The 15328-nt window shown below is 48.8% G+C and overlaps 1 protein-coding gene across 1 annotated transcript in view; it reads right to left on the bottom strand.

The window, feature by feature from the left end:
* Window positions 1-15328, bottom strand: part of LOC137637541 (protein SPT2 homolog) — a 35526-nt gene that overhangs the window by 7936 nt on the left and 12262 nt on the right. The window contains exon 3 of the mRNA XM_068369704.1: window positions 6960-7064. Within this exon, the coding sequence (XP_068225805.1) occupies window positions 6960-7064 (105 nt within the window). The remainder of the gene's footprint in view (window positions 1-6959; window positions 7065-15328) is intronic.

Raw genomic sequence — 15328 nt, 5'->3', positions numbered from 1 at the left:
AAGCTCTCCCGGGAGTTCCGTCAGGGGAAGCAGAGGGTCCAGAAACCGTTCTGCACATAGTCCCAGTGGAGCTCTCCCATTGAAAGGTTGACAGACAACCTGGTTTTGTCGAGACCCATTGTCCGCAGACAAAAAGGAGGGAAGACGCAGGCGTCGAAGTTGTCCCACCATCACCGGAATGCATCTTGCCAGAGTCTCGGGGTCTGAGACTGGGGGGAAAACTAGCGGAAGCTTGAGGTTCCAAGCTGACGCGATCAGGTCCCCCAGACCAGCACTTGCTGGTTACCCAAGGTCAAAGACCCCTAGGTACACTCTCTCTATGAGGCTCTGCTCGGATAGTCTGAGAGAAACATTCCCCTGCCTGGAATGAGAGAGCCGATGGTGGAATTGAGAGAATCTCAATCATCCCGATATCTCTACTGCAAGATGTGAAGGTGTGAAAATGCGTCCCCTGCTGGTTAGCATGAAGTCGACACGCAACGGGGCGACTTGGCAGGAGCGGTAGGATCTGAAGAGGGGCCAGACTAAGGCCCTTAAGCCTGCCTGAATGATGGAGAGGTATCCTTCAGGTCTTGACCATAGGCCTGGACCGGAACATGCCCCCCCCCCCTTTCCTTTGACGAGTCCGAGAACCGCATCAAGAATGTGGGGAAAGGACGAGAATATCCACTACCATCAAGAGGCTCCATAGGTCAACACCCATTGCAGGTTTAATAGTTCCGCTGGTCCCATAGGGCCAGGGAGTCCGGTTAAACATTGCCTGAAGCCACCGGAACTTGGATCGCCCCACATGGAACTTATCCTGAGGCGACCGTTCGGACTATAAACGGGTCAATGAGGAAAGAAGAACTAGGAAATGTTCCAAGGTAGGGCTGAAAACTCTGCTTGACTGAGAACAGGTACTGCGACTCTCCTCAGTCTTGCCACGGTGAACCGAAAGGAAGGCTCGGAGGATGTGGTAACAGAATCTGGCGTCTCCAGGTGGTCACCCATCCAAGTACCGACGTTGCTTAACCTCGCTGGACGGACGAGAAGCGGGGTTTCCAACGTGGTAAGGCGGTTGACTCAATATCATGGCCAGATACTCCAGATGTTGAGGCAGAGGAAGAGAAGGCTCCAAGCAAAATACCATGAGCCCACACTCATGGTCAGCATTCGGAAGCTTTTTCCGGCGCTGAAGAAGGTCGAAACCCGAGCCTACCGGAGTTGACCAGCCCTCCAAACAGCAGAGGAGGCGGAAGTCTGCACCTGAGCGGCGAAGAGGAAGGCAGGGAGAGTTCTCTGGGGAAACAAACCTGCTATGCCACGGCGGGATAGCCACACTGCATCATAAGCAGGAATACTTGCAGTTTAGGCTGAATTCGACGAGCACCCTGGAAGATGGATGGAATGGAAACTGAAAGTACCCGTCCTTCCGATCCAGGGTTAAAGGAGTCCTGTCGCCTCGTTACCAGTCTGATCGATTCTGCTGGTCTACGCTGGCCGAAGTTTGTTCGACAAACTTGATCAGGGCTGAGAGGTCGACTATGGACATCCCCTCTCAGATCCTTCCTTACAAGAAAGGATCGACTGAGGGGGCCGGGGGTGAAGCCGTCGATGATCCTAAGGAAGACCTTCGCCCAACCGGGCAACTCTGCTGATGCTATGGCATAGAGGTTCAGAGACACTGAATTCGCTGACAGAGACGGCAGGCGCGATATCCTTGGCTACTCACAGAGATTGTGCGGGAATGGGCATCGGGAAGCTGTCATTCGGATGAGTAACCTTAAGCATCCTCCCAGCGAAAAAACCTGCAATCCTAGAGTTCGTGAACTCCTTTTAGGACTATGCCCCCCCGGGGGAGTCTCCCGTGCCATCTGTTCCTGACAGGAGGAAACTGCAATTGGACACCTTGTCCCAGTTGTCGTAGCCGATAACTTAGGCCGACGTGGTTGAAAGAAAAGGGAGCTGGAGCCCTGCAGAGTCTGGAAGAAAGCGCCTTGGAGGAGTGAAACCGGAAGTCGATTTACTCCGCACAGCAGATGTTTAAGTCTCTGTCCCTGGGCAAAGACAAAACTCTTCTCAAGGATGGAAGGGTGTCTGAGGTCGTTGACCTCCACAGATGAGACACCCGAAGGAAGCCTTCAGTCAGTGCGTCCAGATGGTACAACATCGAGCTTGTCCGCAAGTAGATACTTAACGACGAAAGGCCAAGGTGCCTGAGCTCGAGAGGAGGAAAGTACCCTTGATCTTCCTGTAGCTTCCTTGAACCAAACCTCGGGCCGTAACCGAGGAGGGAAAGAACCTGGTAAGCTCCCAGAGGAAGAGGTAAGCAGTCACCCCTTGTCCGATGGAGAAATCTTCAACGGAAAGCCCCCCCGCCAAAAATCCTTCCAGGGCGGGAGAAGGAGAGAGTACTCGTGCAGGAGAGGGGACCCTCGAGACCGACCTCTTGGGAACCAACTTCGCCCTGGGGGAAGTCACCACGAAGTCCACTCCTCTCTTTCTCTTCAGCGTAGGAGAGACAGCCGCTGGTTTGTTACCCTGGCCGGTGAGTGCTGGTTTCATAAACCTCATTAACGCCCGTGCCAGCGGATCAAACCATGTCTGCTGCTCCAAGGACACAGAGTCCGAAATCCTCGCTAAGGTGAAAGGGATCGGGCGATCCTTTGGAGAGGACACGACGGTTCCTGCCTGAAAAGAAGGTGGGAAGAATGCTGTACTGACCTGTCTTCGTCCTGCACTACCAACCTGTGCTTGGATGGAGGTGATCCCGAGTGCCGCCTAGGAGCACGCGTCCCTGCTGCTACCACCGGCTGTGGAATTCGCCGCGAACTATGGTCGCGCGAGGGCGAACGGTCGCGCAAAGGCGAATGGTCGCGCGGACGCACAGGCGAGTGGTCGCGCGGGCGCGCAGGCGAGCGGTCGCGCGGGCGCGCAGGCGAGCGATCGCGCGGGCGCGCAGGCGAGCGATCGCGCGGGCGCGCAGGCGAGCGATCGCGCGGGCGCGCAGGCGAGCGATCGCGCGGGCGCGCAGGCGAGCGATCGCGCGGGCGCGCAGGCGAGCGATCGCGCGGGCGCGCAGGCGAGCGATCGCGCGGGCGCGCAGGCGAGCGATCGCGCGGGCGAGCGATCGCGCAGGCGAGCGATCGCGCGGGCGCGCAGGCGAATGGGCGTGACGGCGAGGGATCGTGCTGCCGCGTAGGTGAAGAAGATCGCTGCGGTAAGCGATGGCGAGCAGCATGTGTAGGTGAATGATCGCGTGATAGGGTGCGATGGTGATCAGCATCCGCAAGAGGGCGAGCGTTCAGGGTTGTGCGATGAGGAGCAGCATGCGTAAGCGGGCAATCGTGCAGGGTTGTGCGATGGCGAGCAGCATGCGCAGGTGAATGATCGCGTGAAAGGGTGCGATGGTGATCAGCATCCGCAAGAGGGCGATCGTTCAGGGTTGTGCGATGAGGAGCAGCATGCGTAAGCGGGCAATCGGTCAGGGTTGTGCGATGGCGAGCAGCATGCGCAGGTGAATGATCGCGTGAAAGGGTGCGATGGTGATCAGCATCCGCAAGAGGGCGATCGTTCAGGGTTGTGCGATGAGGAGCAGCATGCGTAAGCGGGCAATCGTTCAGGGTTGTGCGATGGCGAGCAGCATGCGCAGGTGAATGATCGCGTGAAAGGGTGCGATGGTGATCAGCATCCGCAAGAGGGCGATCGTTCAGGGTTGTGCGATGAGGAGCAGCATGCGTAAGCGGGCAATCGTTCAGGGTTGTGCGATGGCGCGCAGTTGAGGGTCGCGCGATGGCGATCAGCATCCGCAGTTGAGGGTCGCGCGATGGCGATCAGCATCCGTAGTTGAGGGTCGCGCGATGGCGATCAGCATCTGCAGTTGAGGGTCGCGCGATGGCGATCAGCATCCGCAGTTGAGGGTCGCGCGATGGCGATCAGCATCCGTATTTGAGGGTCGCGCGATGGCGATCAGCATCTGCAGTTGAGGGTCGCGCGATGGCGATCAGCATCCGCAGTTGAGGGTCGCGCGATGGCGATCAGCATCTGCAGTTGAGGGTCGCGCGATGGCGATCAGCATCCGCAGTTGAGCTAGTAGCTGGCGAACCATGTTCCTTCAGAAGTGTTGGAGAACGTTGGCGTGCCAGCTGTAACACACGTGGGCGATCCGGAGATCGCTGGCGAGCTGATGATCGCTGACGAGCTGACGATCGCTGGCGAGCTGATGATCGCTGACGAGCTGATGATCGCTGACGAGCTGATGATCGCTGACGAGCAGAAGGCTACGCGTGGAAGCCTGCGCAAAGAAGAAGAGTCCTTGACCCCGACCTGAACCGAAGTTCTAGATCGCGAGGGCGAAACGTGGGCGCACAGGGCACGTAACAGGAACCGCAGGGAAGATCATCTTGAAAGCGCTGACGAACAGGAGAGCGCTGACGAACAGAAGGGCGCGCAGGGAAACCCTGACACGCAAGGGAAGAACCCCCGTGGGGGCAACCCTTTGCCCCGAAGGGATCGTTGTCCGCCGGGAGACTGATGTCCGTCGGAAGACCGCTGTCCGTCGGGAAGACCGTTGTCCGTCGGGAAGACCGTTGCCCGTCGGAAGACGAGATTAGACTGCTGTCCATCTGCACCAAGACGGAAGATCGAGAAAAAGAAGTTGTAGGCTGCAAACGGAGATTCAAAAAGGCGCCTCAAGCACCCTTATAGGGAGATGAGAGGCCCTTACGACGAGGCGGACGGAGGGCCTTACGGCGAGGGAGGCCAACAGCAACAGCAACAGAAGAAACCTCCGAAGAGGAGTCTCTATGAGTGTACTCTCTCGCGAACGAAAGAGAAACACTTCGTGGAAGAGACTGGTCAGCCAGTGACCTAAAAGGGGCAATCCTCCGAAGAGGAGCTCCTGCAGTTGCCCAGCCCCTTGAGCGAAACTGCAGGTGCGACCGCTCAGCACCAAGAGCATAGTCGCACGAAAAAAAGGCAAGAGAAGAACCCCCCAAAAGAGGAAAAGCTCAAGCCTGGACAGGAAAAAAAACTTCCCTCGGAAGGAAAGTTATCCGCCCAAGGAGGCAAGCCTCCTGACTGTTCTAAAATGAACTGGAGAGCTGTCCGTCGACACGGGAGTACTACCAGTAGAAGGAGACACGCCCCTGACGACAATACAAGGGGGGAGGCAGCAACAGCCGAATCCCCAGGACTCAACCAGACAGCTCACACCGTTGCTATATTACAGAAACGAACTAGATCGGTAACTGTAAAAAAATAAAACAAATAATATTAGTACACATTCATTCCCCCGGGAAGGCTCCGAAGAGGAATCCCGAGGAAAAGGAACAAGAATTACACAACAGGCACGTGCCCTCACAACCACTTACACTCGCGGAAGGAGAGCTGTAACCAAAACAGAATTATAACAATTATAATTATGTAACTATGTAATTATGTAATTTAAAAATGAATGAACACTAAAGAAAAAAACGAAAACCCCGAAAGGAATCGTTCTACAAGCTGAAAAATTAACAACTACAATTAGATTCATAAACTAATTGAGACAAAATGTACGGTGTAGCAACCCCACCCACACGGGAAGGAAGCTACAAGGGCGTAGTAAAACATAGTAAAAGGGTGAACGACCTCAAGAGAGAGAGAGAGAGAGAAAGACCGAAGTCAAACTCGATCGCAACCCATAAAATTAGGCCGTGGTGGCCTAACTGCCGAGGCCTCCACGTAGATATCGTACACTACACACACACATCTGAAAAGGAAACTTACTTATTTCTATACTCAAATATATATACAAACATGAAAACATGTTTACATATATATTGAGTAAAAGAAAAGTAAGCGATTAAGTAAAGACAAAACAGACAATGGCTGCCAAGCGAGGACCAAGACAGAGACGTCTGTCACAGTCCGAGCCAAAAGTGAAAGTGAGTATTCACCTGTGTGTGAGGGGGAGGAGGGGTAGCTAGCTACCACTCCCCTACCCCCCCCCCGCTAACTAGCGCGGGGGTAATACACCCTCGTTAAATTCTAATGGCTCGCCATTTCAGCTACGCTAAAAGTAATAACCCTTTGTAAATAGCGTGGTTTGTATTTCGGTTACGGAACAAACATATTTTACAATATAAACAGTAGAATAAATACTCATTGAAAAGAACTATTCTAGCATCTAAAACAAACTATAAGAATCGGTTACAATTGATTTTAGTAATAAACAATAATTAATTAACCCTTTTACCCCCAGGCTATTTGGAACTTTCCAGCCCTTAACCCCCAGGGGTTATATTTTTTCAAACACATTTTGCAGTATATTTTTTTAAAATTGCTCTAACAGCCTTAATTTTTGTCATAGAGAGGTCAGGTTGGTCTCATTCTCTTGGAAAATGCCTGAAGTTTCTCAAAAATTTATCAAAATTATGAAAAAAAAAAATTTAAATAGCAGTTTTTTGCAAGGACGTACCGGTACGTCCATGGGGGTAAAGGGATGAGTTTTGTGAAACGTACCAGTACGTCCATGGGGGTAAAGGGATGAGTTTTGTGAAACGTACCAGTACGTCCTTTGGGGGTAAAGGGATGAGTTTTGTGAAACGTACCAGTACGTCCATGGGGGTAAAGGGATGAGTTTTGTGAAACGTACCAGTACGTCCATGGGGGTAAAGGGATGAGTTTTGTGAAACGTACCAGTACGTCCATGGGGGTAAAGGGATGAGTTTTGTGAAACGTACCAGTACGTCCATGGGGGTAAAGGGATGAGTTTTGTGAAACGTACCAGTACGTCCATGGGGGTAAAGGGATGAGTTTTGTGAAACGTACCGGTACGTCCATGGGGGTAAAGGGATATGTTTTGTGAAACGTACCAGTACGTCCATGGGGGTAAAGGGATGAGTTTTGTGAAACGTACCAGTACGTCCTTTGGGGGTAAAAGGGTTAATCAAGTCATAAGAAATTTCTCAAGGTACTACTTGAAATCAACTTACCTTTGCATCTTCCAACACAGCTTTGCTTGCCCCCTTTGTCCTGTTGATCATAGCACTGACACGTTGATTGGCTTTCCTATCCTGGGCACGGAGAGCCAGCAGGTTCTGAAAAGAAAATTATGTTAGGCTTTGTGAAATTATATTTCTTCAGAGCATGGTATAGCATTGTCAAACCATTCAACTCAAAACAGAGAACAGAAAATGAAAGGGCAATAATTATAGCATATTTTATCTAGGCTGGTGGTTCATTCAAAAATTAATTTCTATTCTTCCTAGCTATAGAAATGAGTGTGCTTTTATTTAAAGAGTACTGTCTGACAAGCTGAAATGACCGTGGAATCGTTAACAACATACTGTAGTTAAATCGTTAACAAGATAGCTGAATCATTAACAAGGTAGTTGAATTGTTAATAAAGATAGCTGAATCATAAACAAAGTAGTTGAATCATTAACAAGGCAGATGAATCGTTAACAAGGCAGTTGAAGCGCTAACAAGGAAAAACTCTCGCTGCTGCCTCGACGATCAGTTTGGCCTGGTAGCTTGTCCACTGACTTCTCCCAGTTTATCTTTGATAGCAAAAGAAAAAGCAAGGAGGCAATATCGATCCTGAAGCCACTGTGCCCCAAGAGAGGTAAGAACTGGTCAATCATAAATACCTCAGTAATGCAAACTGGATAAAACTGAACCAGGGTGAAGTCTTACATAAATACCTTGGAAGCAGTGAGTAGTCCACAGCACAGGGCTCAGGGGCTTGGACAGATATACTAGTACTCCATAAAGGGCAATGTGGAAACACTTCCAAGAGGACCAACGGATCAGGGCATCTGGAATCATGTCCAAATCCATAGAAATCATGAAGTCTTCTTCCACTCTCATTTAAGAAAGGAACAAAACTGTTTCCATTCAAATTATGGTTTGACAAACAAAGGTCAATAACCAGCCTGTATCGCCAACCCAATTGACCTGCCACCTGAAGAACAATCATTTACGACTTCCAGAACATTCTTTATCAGTATTGCTTCCACCTACGGTAGCGCAGTCAAAGCTTTCCGGGATTCAGTACGGTAGGTCCGTAACACAACTGATCTGAGTGAGAAGGGAGCTGACAGTCCTGGAAAGGTAATAAGCAATTGTCCCAAAGGACACTCGCTACCCACGACTGCTCCATCATCCCCCTACCACCTTTCTTGGACTGATCACTGAATGGTTTTCGAAAAGGGGAAGAGAGTCCAGAGCTCTTTGAGAGGAAATTGCTAAATTTCCCTACTGGGGTCATGAGGCACCCAGAACTCTCCTTACACTTGAGCTGAAAGGCAGGGCTACAGTCTCCTTCAGAGGCCCTGAAGCCTCAAAGGGAGCCGAATACTAGATGATGGAGCCCAAACAGGAGATCCTCTAATGTTCCACCACTTTCTCCATATCACTCTTCAGAAAGAGTGATGGAATTTAGAACACAATCAATCTAATATGTGTGCTATTCTCCAAGACCAATTTCAAAAGTGATGTTCCACCGTGTCCCTTCTCAAAACAAAGTTGGTCCACAAGTTCTCTGTCATGTGAACAGGGAAAGTATCTGCCTTTTTTCTTGACAGCACCAACATAGGCTATTCTGTTTCATACTCAAATCTTGATAAACTTAGAACTGCCAAAGACTGCCACAGAGACGTCATCCCCAAATGCCACCTGAAAAGAGGCCACAAAATCTGTGACAAAATATAAAGCCGCCAGTCTTGATCTGATTTAGGGAGAGGCCCTCCATCAGCTCACAGACTTGGGTCAATAAGCATTGCAGCAGAAACTTCCTTTCCCAGGTGAGTGAGCAAAGCAAGAGCTTTCTACATCAGCTACACCGAATCGAGTTCATGATTCTGGAAATCTGATAGTCCACCTGGCCCAAGACCCTACTAGCTAGCTCACACCACACAACTCTGAAAAGGGGCTTTGAAACACATATGCTTCTCATTGGCCCAAAAGTAGCCCAGACAAGGGTGTAGCGGTTACCTGATCTAGGTCATCGTGCTGAAGAATCAGCTAGATAACCTCCAAATATGCTGCTCCAACTGGGGTTCTTTGCCTTAAGGACAAGGTTTTGCCCTGCTTCTCAAAGTTTCCAATCTCACATGACACTACATCCACGGGGAAGAATGAAGAGTCAGTAGACCACCTTGGAGATCTTTCCCACTCCTGGAATATTACAGGTCTGTCCAAGGACTAAGTCAGGTTCATACTCATGAGTACTAGATGTGGGTTCAGTTTGTAAGCAGTCCCAATCCCTGGTCTTTGGCTGAGCAGCTTCCACACACATGTGAAGGCTTGGTGGAGGCAGCAGGTTGTGCCAGCCCTCCTCTTTGTGTTTTCAAAGACTAACACAATGGGAAGAGGAAGCAGCAATCCTCCTCTGCCAAAGCAAGAATGTTGATTGTCGCTTCTTACAATGCCTGTTCCCACAGGGGGTTGGCGTCAATGACCTTAGCTGTAAGGATGCCTGAAAACTTTAAATGAATCAATCAATCACACAGGGTTTAGTCACAAGGGGAACACGAGGAACATTCACCGACAATGCCCTACAAATGCATCACCCACTGGGGAACATTGTCAACATCAGGTGTGCCCAATGGATGAATAACGTTCAATTAGGGTACTTAAAGGAGAGGAGTTATACAGAGTGTTCTTTGTCGTCTTAATTGTAAAAGAAAGAAACCTCTAAGGGAGGTTGCATAATCACCCATTCACAAAAGGTACACAAAAATGGCATTTTCATCATAAAATAAATTTTTGAACATACTTACCCGGTAGTTATATAGACAGCTTACGTCCCTGACGTCACGGCAGAAAATTCAAAACTCGCGCCAATCGCCAACTGGATAGCCAGGTGTACCACCCCTGCGCCCTAGCGAGGTACCTGGGAACCATTCCAGAAACCCTCACATTCCATGCCTCTAGTCTCTTAGAGGGGAGGAGGGTGGGACTTAAATTATATATAACTACCGGGTAAGTATGTTCAAAAAATTATTTTATAATGAAAATACCATTTTTAAACATAAGACTTACCCAAGTTATATATATAGCTAATTAACACCTTTGGTGGAGGGTTGGAGACAGCTAGTATATCTGGAATTCTGCTAAAGAGTTAATTAAAACAAACTTAAGGGTTCGTACCTGATAAGGAAGTAGACTTCAATGATACTCTGCCTCATTATGTGTGCTAGCCTTATGAGATCCAGCGGTCCTCCCAAGGGGCTGAAGAAAGTCGTCGTCGTCAGCGCCCACTCGTGTCCGAGTATTGGGTTCTGTCGTTAGCCATCAGCCTCCTATCTGTGGGGTGGGTGCTTATGCCTGATGTGGCTGTTAAGTCCTAGTCTGTGGTGGAAGAGTCGCGGACAGTGTTCACAAGGGAGGGTAGGTGGGGTGCGGGGCTGTTCTAATCGCTCTCTCCTTCTTCTCCTCCTAGCCTCCTCATTTTGTCTCCTCCTCTCCTCGAAGTCCACGGTGCCATGGTGTACTGTACTCCTCCAGGTTTTCCTGTCCCTGGCTGTTTCTTCCCATGAGGAAGGATCAATGTCAGTTAGAGCCAGGGTGCGCTTTAGTTGATCTTTATAGCGCATTTTCGGGGCTCCTCGTGGTCTGGTGCCCTGGGTCAGTTCTCCGTAGAATATCTTCTTTGGGAGCCTAGATGGATCCATCCTATGCACTTGTCCTATCCAGCGGAGGCGGTGGTGGATGATGGTGGCCTCCACGCTGGTCAGCGAGGTACTTTCTAAGACTTCAATGTTGGTGGTGTGGCTCTCCCAGGGGATTTTCAGGATCTGCCTCAGTTTCATTTGTTGGAAGCGTTCTAGGATTTTAATATCGTTTCTATATAGCGTCCATGTTTCACAGGCATACAGGAGCGTGGAGAGGACTACTGCCCTGAACACCATTATTTTGGTGGTCATTGTCAGTGCGTGGTTGTTAAATACACGGCAGTTGAGTCGGCCAAAGAGAAGAAAAGCTTATTGGGATTATGGGAACATAGTGGTGGATCCTTTGCCCACTATTGCACTCGCTGCTATGAATGGACCCAGAGTGTAACAGTCCTCGTAACGAGTTTGAACACCTTTCAAATAATATGATGCGAACACAGATTTGCTTCTCCAGAAGGTTGTGCCCATTATGCTTTGTAGTGATCTGTTCTGTCTGAATGCTGCCGACATTGCTACTGCTCTGACTTCATGAGTCTTGACCTTTAAAAGACCAAGGTCTGATTCATTACAATGAATATGTGCTTCCTTAATTAAAAGCCTGATAAAAAATGACTAAGGTATTTTTAGACATCTGTAATGAGGGCTTTTTGACCGAGCACCATAAAGCTTCAGAATTGCCTCGTATATCTTTCATTCTATCCAAGTAGCATCTCAGAGCTCTTACTGGGCATAAGACTCTTTCCAACTCTTCTCCAACCAAGTCCGTAATATTTGGAATCTCGAACACTTTTGGACAAGGTTGAGAAGGGCGTTCGATTTTGGCAAGAAGGCCTAATTGTAAGGCACAGACAGCTTTACCATCACGAAATCCAATGCTTTTGCTAAACGCATGTATTTCACTCACTCTTTTGGCTGTTGCAAGACTAACCAAAAATAAAGTCTTCATAGTAAGGTCTTTCATAGAAGTTGAACCCAGTGGCTCAAACCTGTCGCTCATAAGATACTTCAAAACAATATCCAGATTCCAGGCTGGAGAATCTTGGTTTCGTTGTTTTGTAGTCTCGAAAGACTTAAGAAGTTCTTGAAGATCCTTATTGTTAGAAAGGTCAAGGTTTCTATGTCTGAACACAGTTGCTAACATGCTCCTATAACCTTTAATAGTAGAGGAGGAGAAATTGCACTTCCATCGAAGGTGGAGCAAGAAGTCCTCAATTTGAGCTACAGAGGTACTGGATGAGGAAATAGAGTTGACTACACCACTTTCTAAAAACCTCCCACTTGGACTGATAGACTTTGATAGTTGAAGTTCTTGCTCTTGCAATGGCCTGAGCTGCCTCCTTTGAAAAGCCTCTAGATCTAGCGAGTCTTTCGATAGTCTGAAGGCAGTCAGCTGAAGAACGTGGAGATTTAGATGGAATCTTTTCAAGTAGGGTTGTCTGAGTAGATCTACTCTTAATGGAAGTATTCTTGGAGTGTCTACCGCCCATTGCAATACCTCTGTGAACCATTCTCTTGACGGCCAATAGGGAGCCACTAGGGTCATCCTGGTCCTTTGGATGTTACAAATTTCTGTACTACTTTGTACAGGATTTTGTATGGTGGGAAGACGTACAGATCTAGGTTGGACCAATCCATAAGAAACGTGTCTATGTGGACTACTTCTGGATCCGGCACCAGGGAGCAATACGCCTCTAACCTCTTTGTCTTTGAGGTTGCAAAGAGATCTATGCATGGACGACCCCAAAGACGCCATAGGCTCTTGCAAACTTGAAGGTTGAGTGTCCACTCTGTCAGTAGGATCTGACCTCTTCTGCTGAGGCTGTCTACCATTACGTTTTTCTCCCCTTGAATGAATCTTGTTAGAAGGATAACGTTCCTCTCTCTTGCCCACAAAAGGAGAATATTTACCGTCTCGCACAGAGATATCGAGCGAGTTCTCTCCTGCTTGGTAATGTACGCCAATGCTGTCGTGTTGTCCGCATTGACCTGAACCACTTTGTTGGTGACTGATTCCTCAAAACTTTTGAGGTCTAATAGAACTGCCAACAATTCCTTGTGGTTTCTATGTAAAGACTTTTGGTTCTCTGACCATAGTCCCAAAGCTTCCAACTTGTTTAGGGTTGCTCCCATCCTGCGTCCGAGGCGTTGGAGCATAACACAAGGTCTGGGCTCTATTGTGATGGGTCGAGACCTTCCTGGAACTTGTTCGGTTCTTCCCACCACCGAAGGCAGTCTTTGATGGCGTTCGTAATTGGAACGGACATCGCTTCAAGGTCTTTCTCCATGTTCCAATGGCCGTTGAGATGGAACTGGAGAGGACGAATGTTCAGTCTTCCTAGGGGAACAAATTGTTCCAAGGAGGAGAGGGTTCCTACTAGGCCCATCCACTTCCTTGCTGAACACATATTCTTGCTTAGAAACGATTGGTTTCAATCTGGCTTGTTCCATCCTTAAAGGAGACAGAAAAGCCCGAAAAGTCTGACTCCGAATCGTCATTTCCAAATAGAGAAACTCTTGAGATGGAATCAAGAGATACTTTTCCTTGTTTACAAGGAGACCCAACTCTTTTGAGAGGTTCAATGTTGTCTGAAGATCCTTCAGACAGTGATCGTATGAGTGCGCTCTGAGAAGCCAGTCGTCGAGATACAGGGAGGCTCTTATGGCCCTTGAATGGAGGATCTTTGCTACATTTAGCATGAGCTTCGTAAAGACCTGGGGTGCTGTGCAAGGGCCGAAGCATAGGGCTCTGAATTGGAAGACATCTCCCTTGAAGACGAACCTTAGGTAAGGTCTGAAGGTCGGATGGATAGGGATGTGGAAGTAGGCATCCTGGAGGTCTAAAGAGACCATCCAGTCGCCCTTCCTTACTGCGGCTAGCACTGATTTCGAAGTCTCCATAGAGAACTTTGTCTTCAGGATGAACTTGTTCAGCGCACTCACGTCCAAAACTGGAAGCCATCCACCCGAGTTCTTGGGCACCAGGAACAGTCGGTTGCAAAAACCCGGTGAACAAATATCCTGTACCTTCTCTATGGCCCCCTTTTCCAACATAAGAGACACTTGGGTCGATAGAGCTTGTCTCTTTGCCTCCTCTCTGTATCTAGGAGAGAGATCCACAGGAACTAAGACCAAAGGAGGACTCCCTTGAAAAGGGATCTTGTAACCCTCCTTCAAGATCTGTATAGACCACTGATCTGCTCCTCTCTTCTCCCACGTTTGCCAGAAGTTGAGTAGTCTGGTCGCTACTGCTTAAAGGCGAAAGCAGCCAGACCCTGCTTCGCCCTGCTCTAAAGCCTCTTCTCTTATTCCTTCTAGCGTCAGGTCTGGAGCTACCCTTGCTGGAAGATCTCCCTCGAAAGGGCTGAGAAAACTTGGGAAAAGTTTCTTCCTTAGGCTTGCGACTAGTAAATGAGGGTGGAAGAGCTTTTCTGGCTGTCTTAGAGACAAAATCCTGAGTAGCTTTTTGAGCCAAGGCTGCCGATATCTCCTTGATTAGTTCTTGTGGGAACAACAATGGAGAAAGAGGCACATACAACAGCTCGCACTTCTGGAAGGAAGTAACCCCCAGCGAAAGAAACTAGCATAATTGATCCCTTTTCTTAAAGATGCCAGCAGAAAAAAGCGCTGCTAGTTCGTTGGATCCTTCCCGCAAAGCCTTGTCCATACAAGACATCAAATGGACTAGGGCAGAGGTATCCCCCTCTTTAAAAGTAGCGACTTTTTTACCCAGAGCTCCAAGAGTCCAGTCTAAGAAGTTAAAAACTTCGAAGGCCCTAAAGATGCCCTTGAGCAGGTGGTCCATCTCCAAAGTAGACCAGAAGATCTTGGTCTTCCTCATGGCCGACCGACGAGGAGCGTCTACGAGGCTTGAGAAATCTCCCTGGGCAGAGGCAGGTATCCCCAAGCCGAGAACTTCTCCTGTCTCGTACCAGATACTAGACCTGGAGGCCAGTCTAGCTGGAAGAAAGGAGAAAGCTGCTTTTCCTAAGTGTTTCTTAGACTGTAACCAGTCACCCATCAATTTAAGAGCTCTCTTAGATGAGCGCGATAACACCATCTTAGTAAAGCGAGCTCTCTTAGAGGCCTTCCCAAGAGTAAACTCAGATGGTGGCGAACGGGGAGGCACTGGCACAAAAAAGTCTGAGAACTCCTCCATAAAAACTTTCATCAGTTTTTTCAAGTCGGCAGAATGACGAAAAGAAAGAGTCCTCGTCATCCAACACTTCATCAAACTCCATAGGAGAAAGCTGGCCTTCTATATCCTTCTCTGGCAACGTTCCTTCAGGAGCAGCAGTGTTGAGAGCAGTTTCCTTCTCAAAAATATCCTTAGTACCAACAGCAATAGAAACAGGATCATTACGAGAAACATCAAGCGGGCGTGACGCTTGCAGCTCAGCCGAACGCTCACAATCAACTTGATCGGAGTCAGAGAGTTCCTGAACTTCAACTGCATCAATGTCTTCTTGGAAAGAGTGAGCCTCATTATCATAATCCAGACTAACGTCCGAAATAGGGTAAGGGATAGGGCGTTCAGGATTATATCCTGAAATGCGCTTGCCGTCAATTCCTGACAAGCGTTCGACGCTGCGAACCGCTTGCTGTTCAGCGACTTGCTCGCCTGTTTTCCGTTCGGAAACACGACCTGGAGGACGTTCAATAAAACAATTTGAGGAGTGAAGAACGTC

The sequence above is a fragment of the Palaemon carinicauda genome, unplaced genomic scaffold, assembly GCF_036898095.1.
Source record: "Palaemon carinicauda isolate YSFRI2023 unplaced genomic scaffold, ASM3689809v2 scaffold82, whole genome shotgun sequence".
In the NCBI taxonomy this organism is placed as follows: Eukaryota; Metazoa; Arthropoda; class Malacostraca; order Decapoda; family Palaemonidae; genus Palaemon; species Palaemon carinicauda.
This window is presented reverse-complemented; position numbering and strand designations above follow the sequence as displayed.